This window comes from Cydia strobilella, chromosome 14 (genome assembly GCF_947568885.1).
Source record: "Cydia strobilella chromosome 14, ilCydStro3.1, whole genome shotgun sequence".
NCBI lineage: Eukaryota > Metazoa > Arthropoda > Insecta > Lepidoptera > Tortricidae > Cydia > Cydia strobilella.
The window spans coordinates 12,345,227-12,364,956 of NC_086054.1; the positions used below are offsets into that span (position 1 = coordinate 12,345,227).

The following is a 19,730-nucleotide window of genomic DNA, read 5'->3' on the forward strand; positions in this document are numbered from 1 at the left end:
ATGTCCGTAATATGTACAATTCCGAAATACGGGTACCACGGATGTTGCGCCACAAAATCTCGTATGTCAAGGTGTTTTGGCTGAAAACGCCCTGGCAGACTTATATATTCCTGAATAGAAGGTTCATATCTACCGACTGGAATTGGTTTCATGCTGGTATCAGATGGGTTAATTTAGGGGTCCCGATGGTCACCTTTGAGAGCGTATGCCAAGCACTTCCGGCAGGAATCATACTGGCAGATTTCGCTTTTCTGTATCTACCAGTAAATTTCTAACTGATGCCATAGCTATTATTGCAGTATCAGATGGGTTAAATGACCCCCCCTTTTTCGCACCGGAAGTGGCTATCTTTTTTGTACTTTCGGCCAGTTCCGCCGTGGCAGACTATCAAATTCGGACTTAGCATCACTTTTATGGGAAACCATTGTGCATCTCATCGCGGTATCACGTTGGTTCGAAACTTTACTGCCGGCTCTTCTACCACTAGGAATATTTCATATATAAACATATTGGTAAATATTTTACATGAAATTGGTCGATCTGGGAGTGCATGATTTATGAAGAAGTTTATAAGTTACATTAAAGCATTTTTTTTTTATACTACGTCGGTGGCAAACAAGCATACGGCCCGCCTGATGTTAAGCAGATTTATGTAATCTTTGAACGGGAAAGGTTTTTTTTAAATATAAAAAAAGTATCTCGAAGCTACAAAATTGTGATGATATGTAGCGGAGTGAATACATAGGTCTAAAACTACGTTTTTAAATAAATATTTCTAATTTTTTTTACACAAAACAGTCTTTATACAAATAAATAGCCGACTAAAGCCGGAAAAGACTATAATAATAATGTTGGTAGTATCTACAGTTACTCTCTAAAATATAAAGTCCTCTCAGGGAAATCATCAGTTCCTTGAATTTTCATAATTTTAGTAATTATTGTTAAAATATATATAGTAGGCGGTTTTTAAAGCCAATGAAATGTCAAATGCGTGAGATGCAACAGGACTTCACACACAATTTAAAATGAAGGAATACTTTCGTACGTTGACGTTAATAATTTAAAAGAAGACTACGTTACTGAGTGATTTTATATGCAAGTAGATTATACCAGTAACTAAGAGAAATGTTAATATCCTATTAAACTTTAAGTGGCACTTTATAAGCGTGTGACAACCCTAAACGCGCATTTCCATTTTAGTCGAAACTGATCTTCCTTCTCGCTCCGCTGTCGCTCGCCGCCGCATCGCTCTTTCTCTTTCTAACAGCAGGCAATTCCTTGTCAGGTTTTTCTTTCGGGGTGGTCTCATTTTCTAGTCTCATTTCAACGCAGTCTTTATCTTTTTGCGTAGTTTCCATCGTGTTCGATTTGAACCCGATCCAATTTTCGTCGTCGCGCGTAGACCAATCCCATTCGCCTGGTAGCGCAGTCTCGGTTGCGAAGTCAAAATTATATTTCTTTGTCATGGCGGCTTGGTCCCTGGAACAAATGAAGCTTTATATTTACATACACCTATACACATTTCACGTCACAGAATCCTTTAGCTCTTCTCTACACCCATAAAACTTTACTCCCAAAAAAAGCAGGAACATGAGCACGTAGGCGTAAAGACAACGTATTGATTTTATATAGCTGTTTGATGTGGTGAAGATAGTGGAAAATGATTGAGGCCAAGGGCTTATCACGAACTTTGAAACATTGGTGTCTCAGTCACTCCAATATTGCAAGATGGAGATAGAGGTTCTTACCTGGCTATAGATTCTTGCAGCACATTGGCGCAGTTGTCCATGCGGGCTTCCTCTTCTATATGTGCCTCGGGGAAGAGTCGCCGGCGCACCGGGTTGTGAGGGGAGATACGACGCATGGCTCTTTGGTGCTGTGAGTTCTGAAACAAGAAAAAAAGTAGGTTTAAAAATATGTTGGAGGACTTTAAATAAAGTAGATTAAAAAAAAGTGTGTGCGTGTAATCTTTACGCGCGATTGAAGTAAAACTTCTTTGACGTTCATTAGTCGCGCCTAAAGAAGTTTAACTTAAAAAAAAACACAATTCAAATCTCATTGCCACTGCATAACAATAAATGTATGTATGTACAGGTTGTTCAGTGGAAAATTTCTGATTTCAAATTCAAATAATTATCGAATGCGTAGTGCCAGGGAGACGCAGCGTTTTTTTAGTTTCGTGAGTGTTGCGGATTAATTCGTGACAATGGATCGCTGGCCAGCAGAGCAGCGTGCACGTGCTATGGAGGCGTATCTAAAAAACGCCTTTTTTCAGTACTGCAAGACTGACTGACTGACTCCTGACTTTGGTTTTAATTCTTTCTTCTAAAACCGTTATTAAGCTGGTCATGTCTGCCGAATGCCGGACGACTTGTGGGCCAAGTTAACCACGAAATGGGAACCCCACGAGTCTAACCGGGGATCCGGCAGACCTTGTCGGCGATGGCGGGATAACTTGGATTCCTTTTTGAGAGGCTGGCTAGATATAGCACTAAACAGAGACGAGTGGAAAAAGAGGGGGGAGGCCTTTGCCCAGCAGTGGAACACAGTGAGCTCTGAATAAATAAATAGAACTGGTACGGATTTGATCTGTCAACTGACAATAGTCATTTTTCTGGTCCAAACATTTCAGAACAAGAAATTTAAATTAGAAGCGGGCTCCTAGGTGTAAGTTGCCATATTCATTTTAATATACGCTCTACTGTGATGCACCGTCGGCTAATCTGATTGGAAGCTCGATAGAAAATGTGTTTCAAAAATTAAATCCGCATTCATCATCTTTTTATGAAGGTTAGTTTTGTTTCATATATTTTAAATAAAACTATGAAAACGGATTATATCGCGTATATTGAATTTATAATACATCCCGACGTTTCGAACTCTTTACAGCGTTCGTGGTCAACGGGTGACTGAGGAAAAATTACAAAGTGCAAAAATACCCACATACTAAAATAATGAACAATCATAGACTACAAACTTTAAGGCTGGTTGTACATGCAAAATCGGTTCATAAGGCTAGTTATACACTATAATTATTTTTCAAGTAAAGATATATATATATATATATATACGCGATAAAAAAAAAAAGTTAGGCCATTGAGATTAAGAAATATCCAAACTTTAATAGGGAAGATGGCTTTTCTCTACCACCAGCTTGGGATCCTGTAGTCCATCTGATAAAGGAGCAAGCGAGACATAGACTGTGAGACCTTAGTGTTGGATGATGCTGGACATTCTGATGTTTTGAAAAGATGTGTCCCGCCGAGTTTGTTGCCGGTCCCATATTGGGATACCCTCCTACAATTTAGGAGGGAATTAAATCTTCTCGGGTCCGTGGTGTAGGGTTGGAGCCGGCGTAGTTTTTTATCGCGTATATATATATATATATATATATATATATATCTTTACTTGAAAAATAATTATAGTGTATAACTAGCCTTATGAACCGATTTTGCATGTACAACCAGCCTTAAAGTTTGTAGTCTATGATTGTTCATTATTTTAGTATGTGGGTATTTTTGCACTTTGTAATTTTTCCTCAGTCACCCGTTGACCACGAACGCTGTAAAGAGTTCGAAACGTCGGGATGTATTATAAATTCAATATACGCGATATAATCCGTTTTCATAGTTTTATTTCATGAGTAACTATCGCGGTAACCGAAGACAATATCATATATTTTAGTTTTTTTATATCAAATTTTGAAATCGAAAGTCTGGAGTCTATAGTTAGGATGGTTATTTTTCAATACTTTATAATATAGATTCTGTCTTATAAAAGGGCTGAAATAATATACTTTTTAATCTTAACGCTAAGACTACGAGTTATTGTAATTACAAAGGCTAACATAGGATTACATATGCACTATCACCTCTCTTTAATTACATATTTCAACTGTAAATGTGTAGTTATCAGTACCTACTGAAAACCCAAAATGCGAAGTTATTCTGCATAAACATTCTGAATCATATTTTCTAGTAAACAGTCCAAATTTAGTACAACATTGTCAATTAAGCACTAATTGATTGCACAAAGCTATTTGCGGCGATGCAATTGATCTAAGGCTATATTTAGCGTGTTCCAAATGGAAGTTTCAGTAGAATAAGGTCACATGTTGATGAAAAAGGAACTGATTACTGTGGCATATGCGACATTCATCTCATATGGTGTTGGTCGTGAGTGTACCCGCGTCGCCGCGAAGGATTTGGGTCGCAGTCGCAGATCATATGTCAATGTAGCTACCTATCAGTATCTTGGCGACGAACTTTGCCGTTGGGCAAGATACGTATAGGTAATTTGGTATACTTTCCCTTTGAGACTTAAGGCGTATTCTGACACTGTTAGCGGCGTGATGAAGCAACTATCACTTTTTAACACCGCGTGTTTGAAAGAGTCAGACGCAGTCACGTAAACAACTAACCATGTTGTAGAATATGGTTCTCTATTGCCAACAATCGTATCAAGTGGTGTCTGTGCCTAAGCGTAGGCTGCTCCAAACATTCCTGCCCCAATTTCCCTTACTTTGAACGGATTTTGTGGACGAAGTCGCAGCTAAGCTACTTATCATAAAAGGGCCATCGACCAGCAAAACTCTATAACGACCACTCTCAGATGTTGCAACTGCACATCCGCCAGTAATCGGCCGCTTTATATTACATTAACATATAAACTTTATGAAGCAATCAACTTTACAAGAAAATCCATTCAAAAAGTGGTCTTTTTCTGGAACTTATAACGTTCTCATTGTGTTATCATTTTTCAATCTTCTCATGCATGGTCAGGAAACTCAAAAAGATTAAACTATGCGTTATTAAATTCCGTAACACTATTATTAACACTTTATAATGACCTAAGTCACAAAAAGTACCATTTATTACTTCGAAATTTAAGCCTAATATAGTTATACTGACTTGTCTTTATAAAATGCAAGAAGTAAATAAGAGCGAGATTACTTTACGAAGGTGTAACGGTTTAATTATGCTCATAATATTTGTAGCTTGTAATTTAATGTAACACGTTTAATCAAAATGAAGTGTGGAAGATGTTTAATGGTTTAGATGACAATTAGGCGTCCGTATTCTGAAGAAGAATTTAACTGCAATCGAAATAAAACTATGAAAACCGATTATATCGCGTATATTGAATTTATAATACATCCCGACGTTTCGAACTCTTTACAGCGTTCGTGGTTCGGTGGTTCGAAACGTCGGGATGTATTATAAATTCAATATACGCGATATAATCCGTTTTCATAGTTTTATTTCATGAGTAACTATCGCGGTAACCGAAGACAATATTATGCAATCGAAACTTAAATCGGCATTTAACTTAACAACATAATCAGTTTAATGATATTGATCAAAATGTACTGATCGGCTTATTTTTTTTTCAGTGTATGATGATTTTTTGTAATAATTACTAGAACATTTCTATAATTAAATAGTATAGAACCAAGTAACGTGCTGCAGCAGGATGACTAGCGATATCGCCGCCACATTTCGCTGTGTTCCGATTAGACGCGTATGCGCATATTCATGAAGGGCATTAGGGCGCATCGCGTGTCCATCTTCACGCGCATGCGTATACAATAGAAATGCACACGCTTCAGTGCAAGTGTATTTCGGTGAAAAACGCTTTTAAATCAAAGGATTTCAATCTTTATTATTCACAACGGCGGGACTTAATAGCGTAAAATTAGTTTAAATTTACCTCCGACGTTTCGTTCGAGAACGGCGTTGTCCCCGTGGTCTCGGAGACGTGGTAAAGTTAAAACTTATTTTACGCGATTAAGTCCCGCCTTTGTGAATAAATAATGAGTAAAAATCGTGAAAGTTTAAATCAGTGATTTCAATCTTTTTGGCGGCGAGTTCTGCTGAAATATATAATATGTAACGTTTTAACATGTAACTATTTTTCTTGGTGGAGGGTCTTTCTGCAGAAGCAGGTACGGTCAGCACCAATAGTAGCGTATGAAGTATCTGCTACCCTCGAATACTTTTCAGTTTGAGTTCAAAAGTATCTGCAACAGTTTAGTTTTTTATATATAGAGAAATATATCATTTGTTAAGTTGTTAGAGAAAGATACTTTTGTCGCATAGTCTGATACACTACTTTTCATGCTGACTGTACAGTGTCTTACTTACATGACATTTCAGCATCACAACCTAACAGTATGCACCAATTTGCAGTCCAATTAACACTTGAACATCAATTTCTAACACTGAAATACGCAGTAAACATCTCTATTCCACTGGTACAACGCTCAAAATGAAATGACAAGTCATGCTAAGGGCAAAGCTGAACAGTGGCTAATATATAACGGCGCTAACCACTGCTAAACCGAAGTGCTAAAAACAAGGTGCATTTTGTAATGAAAGAGTTCAGTTTGTTTATAAAGTTGTAAAACGTTCTCACTTGTTTTTTTTTTTTTTTATGAAATAGGAAAAAAAAATAGGAAATATAATCATTGAATTCTTTTAATATGTAGTAGGTACACTCAAAGAATTAAATTTCCGACCCATTTCGTACTTTGTCACAGTGACCATCAATATGAGTCGCTAGAAACTTCATACCAGTGTCACTGTGACAAGGTACGAAATGGGTCAGAAATTAATTTTTTTTGACTGTACCAAGTATCCAAATGGAAAAAACGGAACCCTTATGGATTCGTCATGTCTGTCTGTCTGTCTGTCTGTCTGTCCGTCCGTCCGTATGTCACAGCCATTTTTTTTCTGAAACTATAAGAACTATACTGTTGAAACTTGGTAAGTAGATGTATTCTGTGAACCGCATTAAGATTTTCACACAAAAATAGAAAAAAAAAAACAATAAATTTTGGGGTCTCCCCATACTTAGAACTGAAACTCAACATTTTTTTTTTCATCAAGCCCATACGTGTGGGGTATCTATGGATAGGTCTTCAAAAATAATATTGAGGTTTCTACTATCATTTTTTTTCTAAACTGAATAGTTTGCGCGAGAGACACTTCCAAAGTGGTAAAATGTGTGTCCCCCCCCTGTAACTTCTAAAATAAGAGAATGATAAAACTGAAAAAAATATATGATGTACATTACCATGCAAACTTCCACTGAAAATTGGTTTGAAAGAGGGCTAGTACGTAGTTTTTTTTAATACGTCATAAATCGTAAACCGCAATTTACCTTTCACTCACGTTTCACATAAAAAATACATTGTTTAAATTGTGTAATGTACGGAACCCTCGGTGCGCGAGTCCGACTCGCACTTGGCCAGTTTTTTTTGTTTCTGAATTTTTAATCTTACCTATTCTCCTCCACCTTTCTGATCGTAAGTACAACTACATATACTATATCGTAAAGGTTAACGGAGAATTTGACAAGATTAAACAAAAGAAAGAACACTCGAACTTCATTTTCACACATCCTCTCGATTGTGAGTCGATGTTTATTAAACAAAGAGATATAAACGGCCACACAACGGCGACGACGCTCTGATAGATGAAAATTATAGATTTAAATAACCGTCCAGTGGGATACCTGGTGACAGATAGGGTAACTAGACAATATTTTTCGATTATAAACAACTAATCTATGTAAACAAATAAATAAATAAATCTAGCTAGTTCAAAAATTGACCTTCAATTTGGTAAATACAAATTCACAAATAAGAATACACTGCGGTCAGCTACGTTCATATACCTAATTGGCGAATATTTCCTTTCCTTAAAGTTACCCCACTTGACTGAACTGACTGCTATCACTGACCACTGTCATCATCAGATAGTAGGTAAGCATAGTAATTTCAAGACGTCAGAAGTCCTGTCAGTTGTCCAATTGTCCAAAAAAGTGAAACTGAAAGAGAAACCCCAAGTCCACAGTCATTTCAAATATCGAATCCAGATTTAAAATTATGTGATTAAATTCTTGTATAATATCTTTAAAAACTGTAATAGATGTCATATATTAAAGAAAAAATGAAATGCAAGCGCGCACTTCTTGCCCTTAGAACTGGTCAAAGACGCCTAGTCTTACTAAGATGGTATAATATATAGTCGAGAAATTGGGACGGGTACCGCCGTGGCGAGGTGGCCTAGGGGTTCATGGCGTTATAGACCTGTACCAATAACTTCTGAGGTTATAAGAATATTAATGTTGCTTATTTTTTATATATAGTTTCCAGACCATATACTAAACCTAAAAATAATATTTTGTGTCATCCTAGGTATTTGCTTAGGTAGAAATTTAGGTATTTCTTTTTTCAATCAGCATTCTGTAAAAAAAATATTCGAGACGAAATTCTTTGTTTCCCTGTAAAGGCAAAGTGGCTTCCGACGTACACACGCATTTTGTGTCATTTTCATCCACGGCTATAATGGCATTTAATAAATACCTAATATTGATCCTAAAACGCCTAAAAAAATATTAGAGTCGATAAGTGAAGTGTTGTACTTTACAGAACATTGTTATATGTTATTCAAACAAATCTGTGTCAAATTCATCCACCGCTTTTATTTAAAAAAATTTTTTTTCTAATTAACACCCTGTATCTGCCACAAAAAAAAATTCATATTATTAAGTTTACGTCTACAATATTATAATACCACATTGAGACATCATTCATAATTTGGGTCATTTTGATCCACGGTTTTTTTACTATCTGGCAAAATAAAACTCAATTGAGCAAGAAGGGCGTGCGCGGGGAAGGGTACCTACGCGGGTGGGGTGCTCATTATACTTGCCGCAATATCAGCTGGCGACTGAGATCTTAATACTATCTCCTTTACCCTTGTTAAGACCAACCAAGAGTGAAAGAGATGGCATTATGAGCTGTCTCGCCACTTAGTTTTGCGATACAGTGTATTTATTTCATTCGGAGGCATAATTACATTGTCTTATCAATCTTACCGTAGTAGGTATATAAATATAATTAAAAATAAACTGTAGGCTGCACTCCTCATACTGACCAACATTTGTGACGTTCCTAATCAAAAGGTACCAATTTCTCTGACAGGTTATTTGTATAAAGATATAATCAAATTTCGTCTTTATGGTAAACGACAAAGTGGTACCTACCTTTTGATTGAGAATGTCAAATCAGCGACTTAAAAAATACTTTTGTTTCGATTTTTAGTAGACTTTTTAAGTTTATTTTAAGACGCAATTTATTGCGATTTTTGTTATGTTTAAGCGTGGCAAGCAACATTAATTACAATGATGATGATGTTCATTAAATACAATATTTTTTCATACTTTACTGAACTGTCACCCTATACATGAGAATGAACAGCGCCCTCTTGACAATGATCATATATTACTGGTCAGGCTTTAATATGTGTCATAATTTAGTAGTCCCCTTTGTGGATTCTAAGTTTCCGAGTTACAGCAGTTTAGTGAAAGCGTTTTTTTTTTTAATATAAATTAAGGGTTGAATAAAGAGGAAAGAAAATTTGATTATTTTTGCGCTACGACGTACGGTTTAGTAGATACAGCCCTATAAAGTTTTTTTTATTGTTTTTTTTTCTTTTTTACATTGTGTTTTTTGTATATTACTTTGGGGTTTTATAAAGGGGAACGAAAATTTAATTATTTTTGCCCTACGACGCATGGTTTAGGAGATCAAGCCCTATAAAAAAAAATCTCTTTTTTTTTGCGTTTTTTTGTGTATAAATTAATGGTTATATAAAGGGGACCGAAAAGTTGATTATTTTTGCGCTACGACGCACGGTTTAGGAGATACAGCCCTATATAGATTTTTTTCTTTTTCTTTTTTAGGTTTTTAAATCTTAATTAAGGGCTTCTTAAGGGGAACGAAAATTTGATTATTTTTGCGCTACGATGCACGGTTTAGGAGATACAGCCCTATAAAGTTTTTTTGTTATCATTTTTTTCTTTTTTTTTCTTGTGTTTTTGTATATTATTTTGGGGCTTCATAAAGGGGAAAGAAAATTTTATTATTTTTGCGCTACGACGCATGGTTTAGGAGATACAGCCCTATAAAGATTTTTTTTTTAAATTTTGCGTTTTTTTAAATATAAATTATGGGTTGCATAAAGGGGAACGAAAATTTTATTGTTTTTGCGGTACCACGCACGGTTTAGGAGATACAGCTCTATAAAGTTTTTTTTCCTGGTTTTTTTTGTTTTTTTTAAAGTATTATTATATATTATATAATTACGGGTTTCTTAAAGGGTTTTTTTTTATTATTATTGCGCTACGATGCACGGTTTAGGAGATGCAACCCTATAAAGATTATTTTTGTTGTTTTTTTTTCATTGTGTTTTTTGTATATTATTTTGGGGTTCCGTAAAGGGGAACGAAAATTTTGTTATTTTTGCGCTACCACGCACGGTTTAGGAGATATAGCTCTATAAAGATTTTTTCCTGTTTTTTTTTTTGTTTTTTTTTTTAAAGTATTAATTAAGGGTTTCTTAAAGGGTAACGAAAAATTGATTATTTTTGCGCTACGATGCACGATTTAGGAGATGCAGCCCTATAAAGATTTTTTTTTTGTTTTTTTTTTTCATTGTGTTTTTTGTATATTAGTTTGGGGTTCCACAAAGGGGAACGAAAATGTGATTATTTTTGCGCTACGACTTTTAGGAGATACAGCCCTATAAAGTTTTTTTTGTTTTTTTTTTTTTTTTTATTGTGTTTTTTGTATATTACTTTGGGGTTTCGTAAAGGGGAACGAAAATTTTATTATTTTTGCGCTACGACGCACGGTTTAGGAGATACAGCCCTAAAATGATTTTTTCCCTCTTATTCTTTTTTGCGTTTTTAAATCTTAATTAGGGGTTTCTTAAAGGGGTTTTTTTAATTATTTTTGCGCTACGACGCATGGTTTAAGAGATACAGCCCTATAATGTTTTTTTTTTTAAATTTTGCGTTTTTTTTTAAATATAAATTATGGGTTGCATAAAGGGGAACAAAAATTTTATTATTTTTGCGCTACGACGCATGGTTTAGGAGATACAGCCCTATAAAGATTTTGTTTTTAAATTTTGCGTTTTTTTTTAAATATAAATTATGGGTTGCATAAAGGAGAACGAAAATTTTATTGTTTTTGCGGTACCACGCACGGTTTAGGAGATACAGCTCTATAAAGTTTTTTTTCCTGGTTTTTTTTGTTTTTTTTTTTTAAGTATTAATTACGGGTTTCTTAAAGGGTTTTTTTTTATTATTTTTGCGCTACGATGCACGGTTTAGGAGATGCAACCCTATAAAGATTTTTTTTGTTGTTTTTTTTTTTTTTCATTGTGTTTTTTGTATATTATTTTGGGGTTCCGTAAAGGGGAACGAAAATTTTGTTATTTTTGCGCTACCACGCACGGTTTAGGAGATATAGCTCTATAAAGATTTTTTCCTGTTTTTTTTTGTTTTTTTTTAAGTATTAATTAAGGGTTTCTTAAAGGGGAACGAAAAATTGATTATTTTTGCGCTACGATGCACGATTTAGGAGATGCAGCCCTATAAATATTTTTTTTTTTTTTTCATTGTGTTTTTTGTATATTACTTTGGGGTTCCGTAAAGGGGAACGAAAATTTTATTATTTTTGCGCTACGACGCACGGTTTAGGAGATACAGCCCTAAAATGATTTTTTCCCTCTTTTTCTTTTTTGCGTTTTTCAATCTTAATTAGGGGTTTCTTAAAGGGGTTTTTTTTTATTTATTTTTGCGCTACGATGCACGGTGTAGGAGATACAGCCCTATAAAGTTTTTTTATTTTTTTCTTTTTTTTCATTGTGTTTTTAGTATATTACTTTGGGGCTTCATAAAGGGGAACGAAATTTTTATTATTTTTGCGCTACGACGCATGGTTTAAGAGATACAGCCCTATAATGATTTTTTTTGCGTTTTTTTTAAATATAAATTATGGGTTGCATAAAGGGGAACGAAACTTGTATTATTTTTGCGCCACCAAGCACGGTTTAGGAGATATTATATCTATATATATAGCTATAATAGCTCTATAAAGTTTTTTTCCTGGTTTTTTTTAAAGTTTCAATTAAGGGTTTCTTAAGGGGAACGAAAATTTGATTATTTTTGTGCTACGATGCACGGTTTAGGAGATGCAGCCCTATAAAGATTTTTTTGTTGTTTTTTTTTTCATTGTGTTTTTTGTATATTACTTTGGGGTTCCGTATAGTGGAACGAAAGTTTTGTTATTTTTGCGCTACCACGCACGGTTTAGGAGATATAGCTCTATAAAGATTTTTTCCTGTTTTTTTTTTTAGTATTAATTAAGGGTTTCTTAAAGGGGAACGAAAAATTGATTATTTTTGCGCTACGATGCACGATTTAGATGTAGCCCTATAAAGATTTTTTTTTGTTTTTTTTTTCATTGTGTTTTTTGTATATTAGTTTTGGGTTCCATAAAGGGGAACGAAAATTTGATTATTTTTGCGCTACGATGGTTTAGGAGATACAGCCCTATAAAGTTTTTTTTTTGTTTTTTTTTTGTTGCGTTGTTTTTAAATATAAATTAATGGTTACATAAACGGGACCGAAACGTTTATTTTTGCGCTACGACGCACGGTTTAGGAGATACAGCCCTATAAAGATTTTTTCCTCTTTTTTTCTTTTTTGCGTTTTTAAATCTTAATTAGGGGCTTCTTAAAGGGGAGCGAAAATTTTATTATTTTTGCGCTACGACGCATGGTTTAGGAGACACAGTCCTATATTTTTTTTTACAATGCATGTGCTCGAAAAGTGCGTTTCCTACGGAGCCATATCGTGCGGAAAGTACTGCTTTTCCGCACTAGTGCTTTTTGTTTTCAATTTTTTTTTACAGTACATATGGTGCTACTTTCTCGCACTAGTGCGGAAAAGAGCACTTACCGTGCATATGTCGAAAGTTTAAAGGGCCATATGTACTGTAAAACGTACGATACACGTGCGAATAGGTAATTCGCAACTCGTGTCGATTTAAAACACTCCTTATAATAATTAAACTTATTTGCCATGATATGTTTTTTTATTTACTCGCACAATGCATAGTAAAACATTGTATGATACACGTGCGTAAAGATGATTTCCGCACTTGTTGCATAAATAGCAATTTTTTTTATCAAAGAATGAAAGAAAGTCACGGTATTAATAACCAAATTTTACTTTAGTGGTACCTTTTCCCTATCACTGTCACAAATGTATGTGGCGTTCACGTAAACGCGATATTTTTAAGATTTCCCTGCGCAATGTTGCCAGCTCGCTCGCAAATCAAACATGTACTTACAGTTCTTTTGCATAATGGTGACATTGTACAATATCTATAAGTTTTAAATAGGTAAAAGATAATTCGACGCATTCTTTGCTTGCTTGTTGCTTGTTGTTGTGTTGTTTGCGTAACTTCTTTTAATAAGTTGCGTTAATTTGGCGCACAGGCGAAGTAAACATGCGTTGCGTACGGCAAGGTCACGCCGCGGCCCCACCCTGCACGGCCTCCGTTGCCCATTCAGACCGCCCGCTAGCTTCGTTCGAACGCAAATAATATTTTTGTAATATTTGTTTAAGCAGTGGATGCAAGTGACACAAATTCATACATCTTATTTATCCCGCATTTCAAATTAATAAGATGTAAACTCTAATATCTTTAATATTCTTTTGTAACGGTGACAGCCTGTTACATAAAAATCATCAAATATCTTATGAAGCTATGCCTTAATAAGACACAAAATCATTTAATGGACCTATTTAAACGATTAAATTCGACCTAAGTAATTTTTTTTAACTCTAATTTTTTTTTGTGTCATTTAGAATATTATGACATAGTATCAGATTGCAGTGGACGTAATTGACACAAACTATGTTTTCACACTAAAAACACTATCCTAAATGCAACACAGTTACATGTTTTCTCTCGAATATTTTTTTCTCCAAAATAATTCAAAATAAAAAATAATTACCACAAAATAACAAATTACTAGAAAAGCAAATTATATATATGACACAAAACAAAATGTAAGATTTACATCTTAACAAAGTATTCATAAGCGAAAACAGAATTGACTTTAATATTTTTATAACCTAGGGGTCAAAATATAGCCAGCGGTACAGGTCTATTAGCCGCGATAGCTAAAGACGGGCGTTCGAATCCGGCCTTCACCACTGGAGCACAGATTAATAAATAGTTACTACGTAACAGATACATCATTCCCATACAAAAGCGAAAATACCTACTCTATAATAGCCTACAAAATCTTAATAATAATACCTGCTGCTCAGGACGAGAAGAAATGTACCATAAGTATGCGCACAAAGAGCCGAGACTGCCTTACTCGCCGTGCGAGCCACGTGCCAACGCGTCATCGTAAGAATGCGCTAGGGTTGTACTGTTACTTATGTTATTATTGTAATAAAACGAATGTTGCGAATCAACTATATTTTATATTAGTCAATCAAATATTTAAAAACAACACTTATAATACCTGACTCAAAAAACTCCTTAATTTACGATTTATCTACTTATGTTCAAATAAATAAATAGTGACAAAATTCATAAAGATAGATTTAAAATACTACTCACCTTTCTTCGTCTCTCGGAAATGAAAAAACCGGCCAAGTGCGAGTCGGACTTGCCCACCGAGGGTTCCGTACTTTTTAGTATTTGTTGTTATAGCGGCAACAGAAATACATCATCTGTGTAAATTTCAACTGTCTAGCTATCACGGTTCATGAGATACAGCCTGGTGACAGACGGACAGCGGCAGCGGAGTCTTAGTAATAGCATAGAGTAACTTATACTAGAGCGGTACTGTCATAGTAAATTTTGTAACCCCAGTAAATTCACTGCCATCTGTCGACACACTTTAAAACTAAAAATGAAGATTTATAAAAATACGATAGAATGTATTTAAATATAGATAAATGATTTTTTTTATTTGCATTAATTATTTTTATGATTTTGACCCATGTTCTTTCACTGATATGCGTTAAAATTGTTAAATAACAAACGAAACCGTCAACGCCATCTATACGACTGTAGGCCAAAACTAGTAGCGCCCTCTGAACGAGAATCAAAATTGTCTTGATTTTCGAGGCACGTTTTTTCCTTAGACTGTATCCATCTATTACGGAGTTATATCTATCTTTGGTAATAGGGTGCCGTTTTTACCCTTTGGGTAAGGAACCCTAAAAAAACGACAAATTTTCTTTTGTTTTTTGACTTTTACACCCATCTACTGCACAATAATTACGTGGTTTCGGTATTTCGAAGCGTAAGCGCGGGAAACGTGCGGTGCGAGCGCTCAGGCGGGCGTTCGGCGGCCCTCTGTCGATTATATCGTCGACGATACGCCGAGCGGTAGGCATATAGCGCGTGGCTTTGAGCGAGTGAAGGAGGCCTGACTGGAGGGCTTCGTCACTTTTTCTTTAATATCTATTACAGTTTTTAATTTATATATTGACTACTTAAAAAACACAAATCAAAATATTTTAATAAAATAATTTGATTTGTTCCCAAACTTGTTAAAATATCTTTATTTAACATATTTTTTAAAGAAATCGCAGCACTAATGTTGCACAACTGGACAATCACATCCGTTAAATGAAATCATGTAGGCGTCAAACGCTGATGCAAGTGTCCAGCTTTTTTTAATTTAATGACAAAGCATCCAACATTGTGACAGAAAGTCTTTCAAGGAGTCCACGGCTGGCCGTTGAACTGAACCCGTAACCAGCAACGCTGTAAAAGGATGTCTGCCGTCACGCTCCGGGACGCCCGGTTATGGACTTTTACTCTCTAAGAGAGGAAAGTTATTGCTTTTAGTGAAACTTGTTCCTGTTCAAATGTAGGATCTACGGTGATTGAGAATTTTCCTGTCGTTTGGAAACAGAAAATAGAACACTTGGTCGTAGATTTCTTACGCGATGAAGGTAAATAAGATAAAGCTGCATGTTTCAGACATAATTTGAAAGAAATATTATTTATTACATAGTGTTCAACACGACCCATTTACAAGGAAAGATACTTTACGGACGCCTGTAAAACTGATTATGTACTTTCCTAATTAAAACTATAGCAAGTAAAGGGATTTAAATAGTACATTACGATACAAGTTTTTAATCGACACGAGTTGCGAATTACCTTTTCGCACGTGTATTGTTCAACGTTTTACAGTACAAATTTTCGACATGCGCACGTATAGTGCTTGCCGCACTAGTGGTTACCGCACTTTGGCGGTAAAGTAGCACTATATGTACCTACTGTAAAAATATTTTCAATTTAGCAGTACCTGCTACCTACGTAACTAAGTACTTTTATTATAGATAGGATAAAACCCGAATACATGCGCCAGTTGGATAGGTCTCACTAACTTCCCAATGTCAAAACAAACAAAAAAATTGTTTAAATGAGAAAAAAATATTTGTTTATACCCCCTTTTGAAATATTAAAACTCCCCACACTACTTATACTAACATAAAATAAAACTAGTAAGTAGGCCGGAGTGGTCAGTCCATGAGCAATCCACTTTAAGCTGCCAAGCTGTATTGAAACCCCTTGAAGCAGGAAATTCCTAGAACCGTCATAAACCGTCACAGCGCCTCGGAAGCGATCTATATTTGTGCTGTTCAGCACCTTGCACGTGCACTGAACAGTTTACTGTAAGTTTTGTTTTTAGAAATAGTTCGTTAGCTAGCTATATTATGCGGAAAGAAGAACTTTGTTCATTGGTGTCAAATTTCGAAGATTTAACAGCCGCATTCTAAATATAAGTACACAAGGTAAAGTCACAGTCGACGGTTAAGGTATATATCTAAGTTCGCGCACCACGGAAGCGTGCTATATGAGTACGCAGGGACAGTAATTGGGCCGCGCACGCGCTCAACGACCCGCTTCCTGCGGCGGGTGCATCCGAAACTGATACCCTTTTATGTTTTATTGGGATGGTAGATTTTTTGTGCTGACGTGTCGGTGTGGGAGCGGTGTAGTTTGCATCTTCCTGGTTGGCGCGGATGTGCGAAAGTGAGGTGCAAAACTTACAGTTGTGTCAGGTAAGGACCTAACAATTTTACGTCGTCCGCAAGATACAAGCATGGCCACCGATTAGTGAACAAGATGAGTTTTAAAGTAAGGTGCATTGGATTAGCTTCTACTTTCTTTATACTTTAGCAACAATAAACAAGCCTTAGTAAGGTTTGTAGTAGCGTAAGTATTTTCAAACTATGAAATATTATCGATTTTCAAAATTACCCCGCTTTCGAAGTGCATTAGTTATTAATGGCGATACAAGAGGTAAAAGGTGGATGATTTCAAGACACTTCAATTCGGGAAGAACGCATAAAACGACCAAGTAGGCCAAAAGCCGATGACGGTCAAAAATCGACAATTCTGGAAATCCTGGACGCTTCCCGGAACGAATGGATAAACCGACATTATAATTTATACATTTTATACCCTACGAAAAAATAACCAGTTCAGCGAAACGACACAGCAAGAAACGTATTTCTGTTTGGTGATTGTAAAGAGTACCTACATTTTCAAAACTTCAAAATTGGACCAATTAGTAGCTGTTCTGGAAATAAAACGTCAAACCAAAATAAGAGCCCTATGCTCCCGTGTTGCACATCCACAACGTCAACATAATTAAAATCCCAACGCGAAGAATCCATAAATACGAACAGTGGAAGAACGCGTATTTCGGAATCAGACAGAGGCATAAAAACAAAAAATCTGAACAAAATAAACGCAACGTATCTTAAAAGTACAAATAAATCAATTTGAAAACGGAGTTCAAAGTGTTCAAACGCTGTGGGGGAATTTTCAAAATAGAACGTTTTTCAGTCTCCAGTGGATGAGGTTATAAAAGTCAACAGACAAGTCATTGGTATAAGGTCCAATTTCGCTTCTCTGTGCGTTTTTTTCACTAGACCTGTAACTCGGGAACTGCAACTTAGGAACGTGCCATGTTAAAACTAAAATTGAATAAAATGCGCCTCATGGGATGAAAATCTTAAAATAAATAAGTAGGTTTGAACTAGCTAAGATTTTGATTAAATGAAGCATTGAAATTTTTTAAAATAGAAAGGTAGCCGGCTGTAGGTAGTAAGAATGACGTGATGAATTCGCTTTATAATGCCATTTTCGTCCCATGTTTTGTGTTAATACAAGATTAGGTATGAAACAGCTAAGACGAAATTACCCATATTTAAAAGACGAGGTCTTGCGTCAGTCCTAAGACTGGTAGATACTTAGCGTAGTTACCAGCTCTTTAAATGCATGTGAGATGTAGGTAAGTACAGAAATGGTGACTGCGTACTTTAATGACATAATGAATGCATGTTGCTTTAATTATAAGTATGAGTGACGTATACTTAGTTATTATTATTAAGCACGCGATATGAATATGATGGTAGTGATCATGGCTCCATATCTAACTTAAAATATTAGATATCTAAATTAATGTTTAGATGAAAGATACACAGCTGAAGCACAGATTACATCATAAAATGCACAACTGCGTTTTTAACGCGTGTCTTTAAACTTGATTAATATAAAGTAAAGCTTATACATAACAGGCATAAAATATTGCTGCATAGGTAATAAGTATACCTGATGTTAAGTTTTGGTTTTACAGGTGTATACGTTTATTCAGCGATCCAACCACATCGATTTAAAAGAAGCATAGCGAAGAATGCAGTAGACATGGCTCTGGTGTACATAGGTAAACGGCCATTAAGCTGATCTCGGCTTCAAACTTCGGTGTGGACGAATTAAACGCGTTTTAACGAATTTCCCTGAATTCGGCCCTTGAGCATGTTTCATTTCAGGTTTTATGTGTCTATACTGTTCGACGAGAATCCTTTATAATACGATGTAATTCTGTGATGTTCGAACCTTTACGACGTTACGTGTTCAAGGTGTTCATTAGTGGATGCGCCAGCGCAGCCCTCATCCATTAATCTTGCTAACCATTACTGCACCGTAATTACGAAATGACAGGATCGTAGACAATTACAATTAAAAAGCATGTTTGTGCAAGTCATGGCCGCCGTTCAGTTTTAGTTGAGAATAAGTTGAATAATATTTTAATAATACGTATGTAGGTATTTATGTCTACATAGTTTTCCCGCTGCCTATTACGCAATAATATAGAATCATCGTTAAAAATTAGAATAGCAAATTATGTTGGTCCCTAGAAAAAATCAAGGCTGTTGACAGTACGTGTCAACACAAATGCTTTCTGCTGAAATGTAAAATTATATTCTCTTAAACAACGCTAGTGACTTGCAAGAAATAATACACTTGTCATGTCAAAAGCAACAAACAAAAGTCATCCTTCACATCCATCCGTCTATTCAAACAATATTACTTAAAAAAATCCTTCTTGAGAACTTCTCACGGAATATTCAGTTTCTTACTGCTATTAAATTATCCTAGCGTCCTGTCCGTATGTTCCCATCACGTATTACTTTTTCTTGAAACCAGTGTTAGTAAGGTCTCCGAATACGCATAGTTGTAAAGAAACTCGAGGCCAAATATATTCTGGTTCACACTTGCGGTTGAGGGGACTATCTCACCGCAGCTTCCGACGAGGGTGGGAAGCATCATCTATTTTTACTACGACCCTTCACTATTCTATTATTTTTAGTACACTTATGTTTTAATTCAGTTTTAACTATTACCATATTACTAAGCTCAAATGAGACGTAGAGCGCGTGTGAAAGATATGTTAACTTAATTCGTTCTTTCCATGCAATGATTCTGTCAGTTTTTATTTGTTTTATTCGTTGTTTTAACATTATGCTTGTGATAT

The 19,730-nt window shown here is 35.5% G+C and overlaps 1 protein-coding gene across 1 annotated transcript in view; it reads right to left on the reverse strand.

Moving 5' to 3' along the window:
- Nucleotides 1-1,110: 1,110 nt before the first annotated feature.
- The window catches only part of LOC134747288 (uncharacterized), a 51,417-nt gene continuing 32,797 nt past the window's right edge, over nucleotides 1,111-19,730 (reverse strand). The window contains exons 2-3 of the mRNA XM_063681911.1: nucleotides 1,749-1,885; nucleotides 1,111-1,479 (exon numbers count right to left, since the gene is read on the reverse strand). Coding sequence (XP_063537981.1) covers nucleotides 1,197-1,479; nucleotides 1,749-1,885 — 420 coding nt within the window. The 3' untranslated portion in view covers nucleotides 1,111-1,196. The remainder of the gene's footprint in view (nucleotides 1,480-1,748; nucleotides 1,886-19,730) is intronic.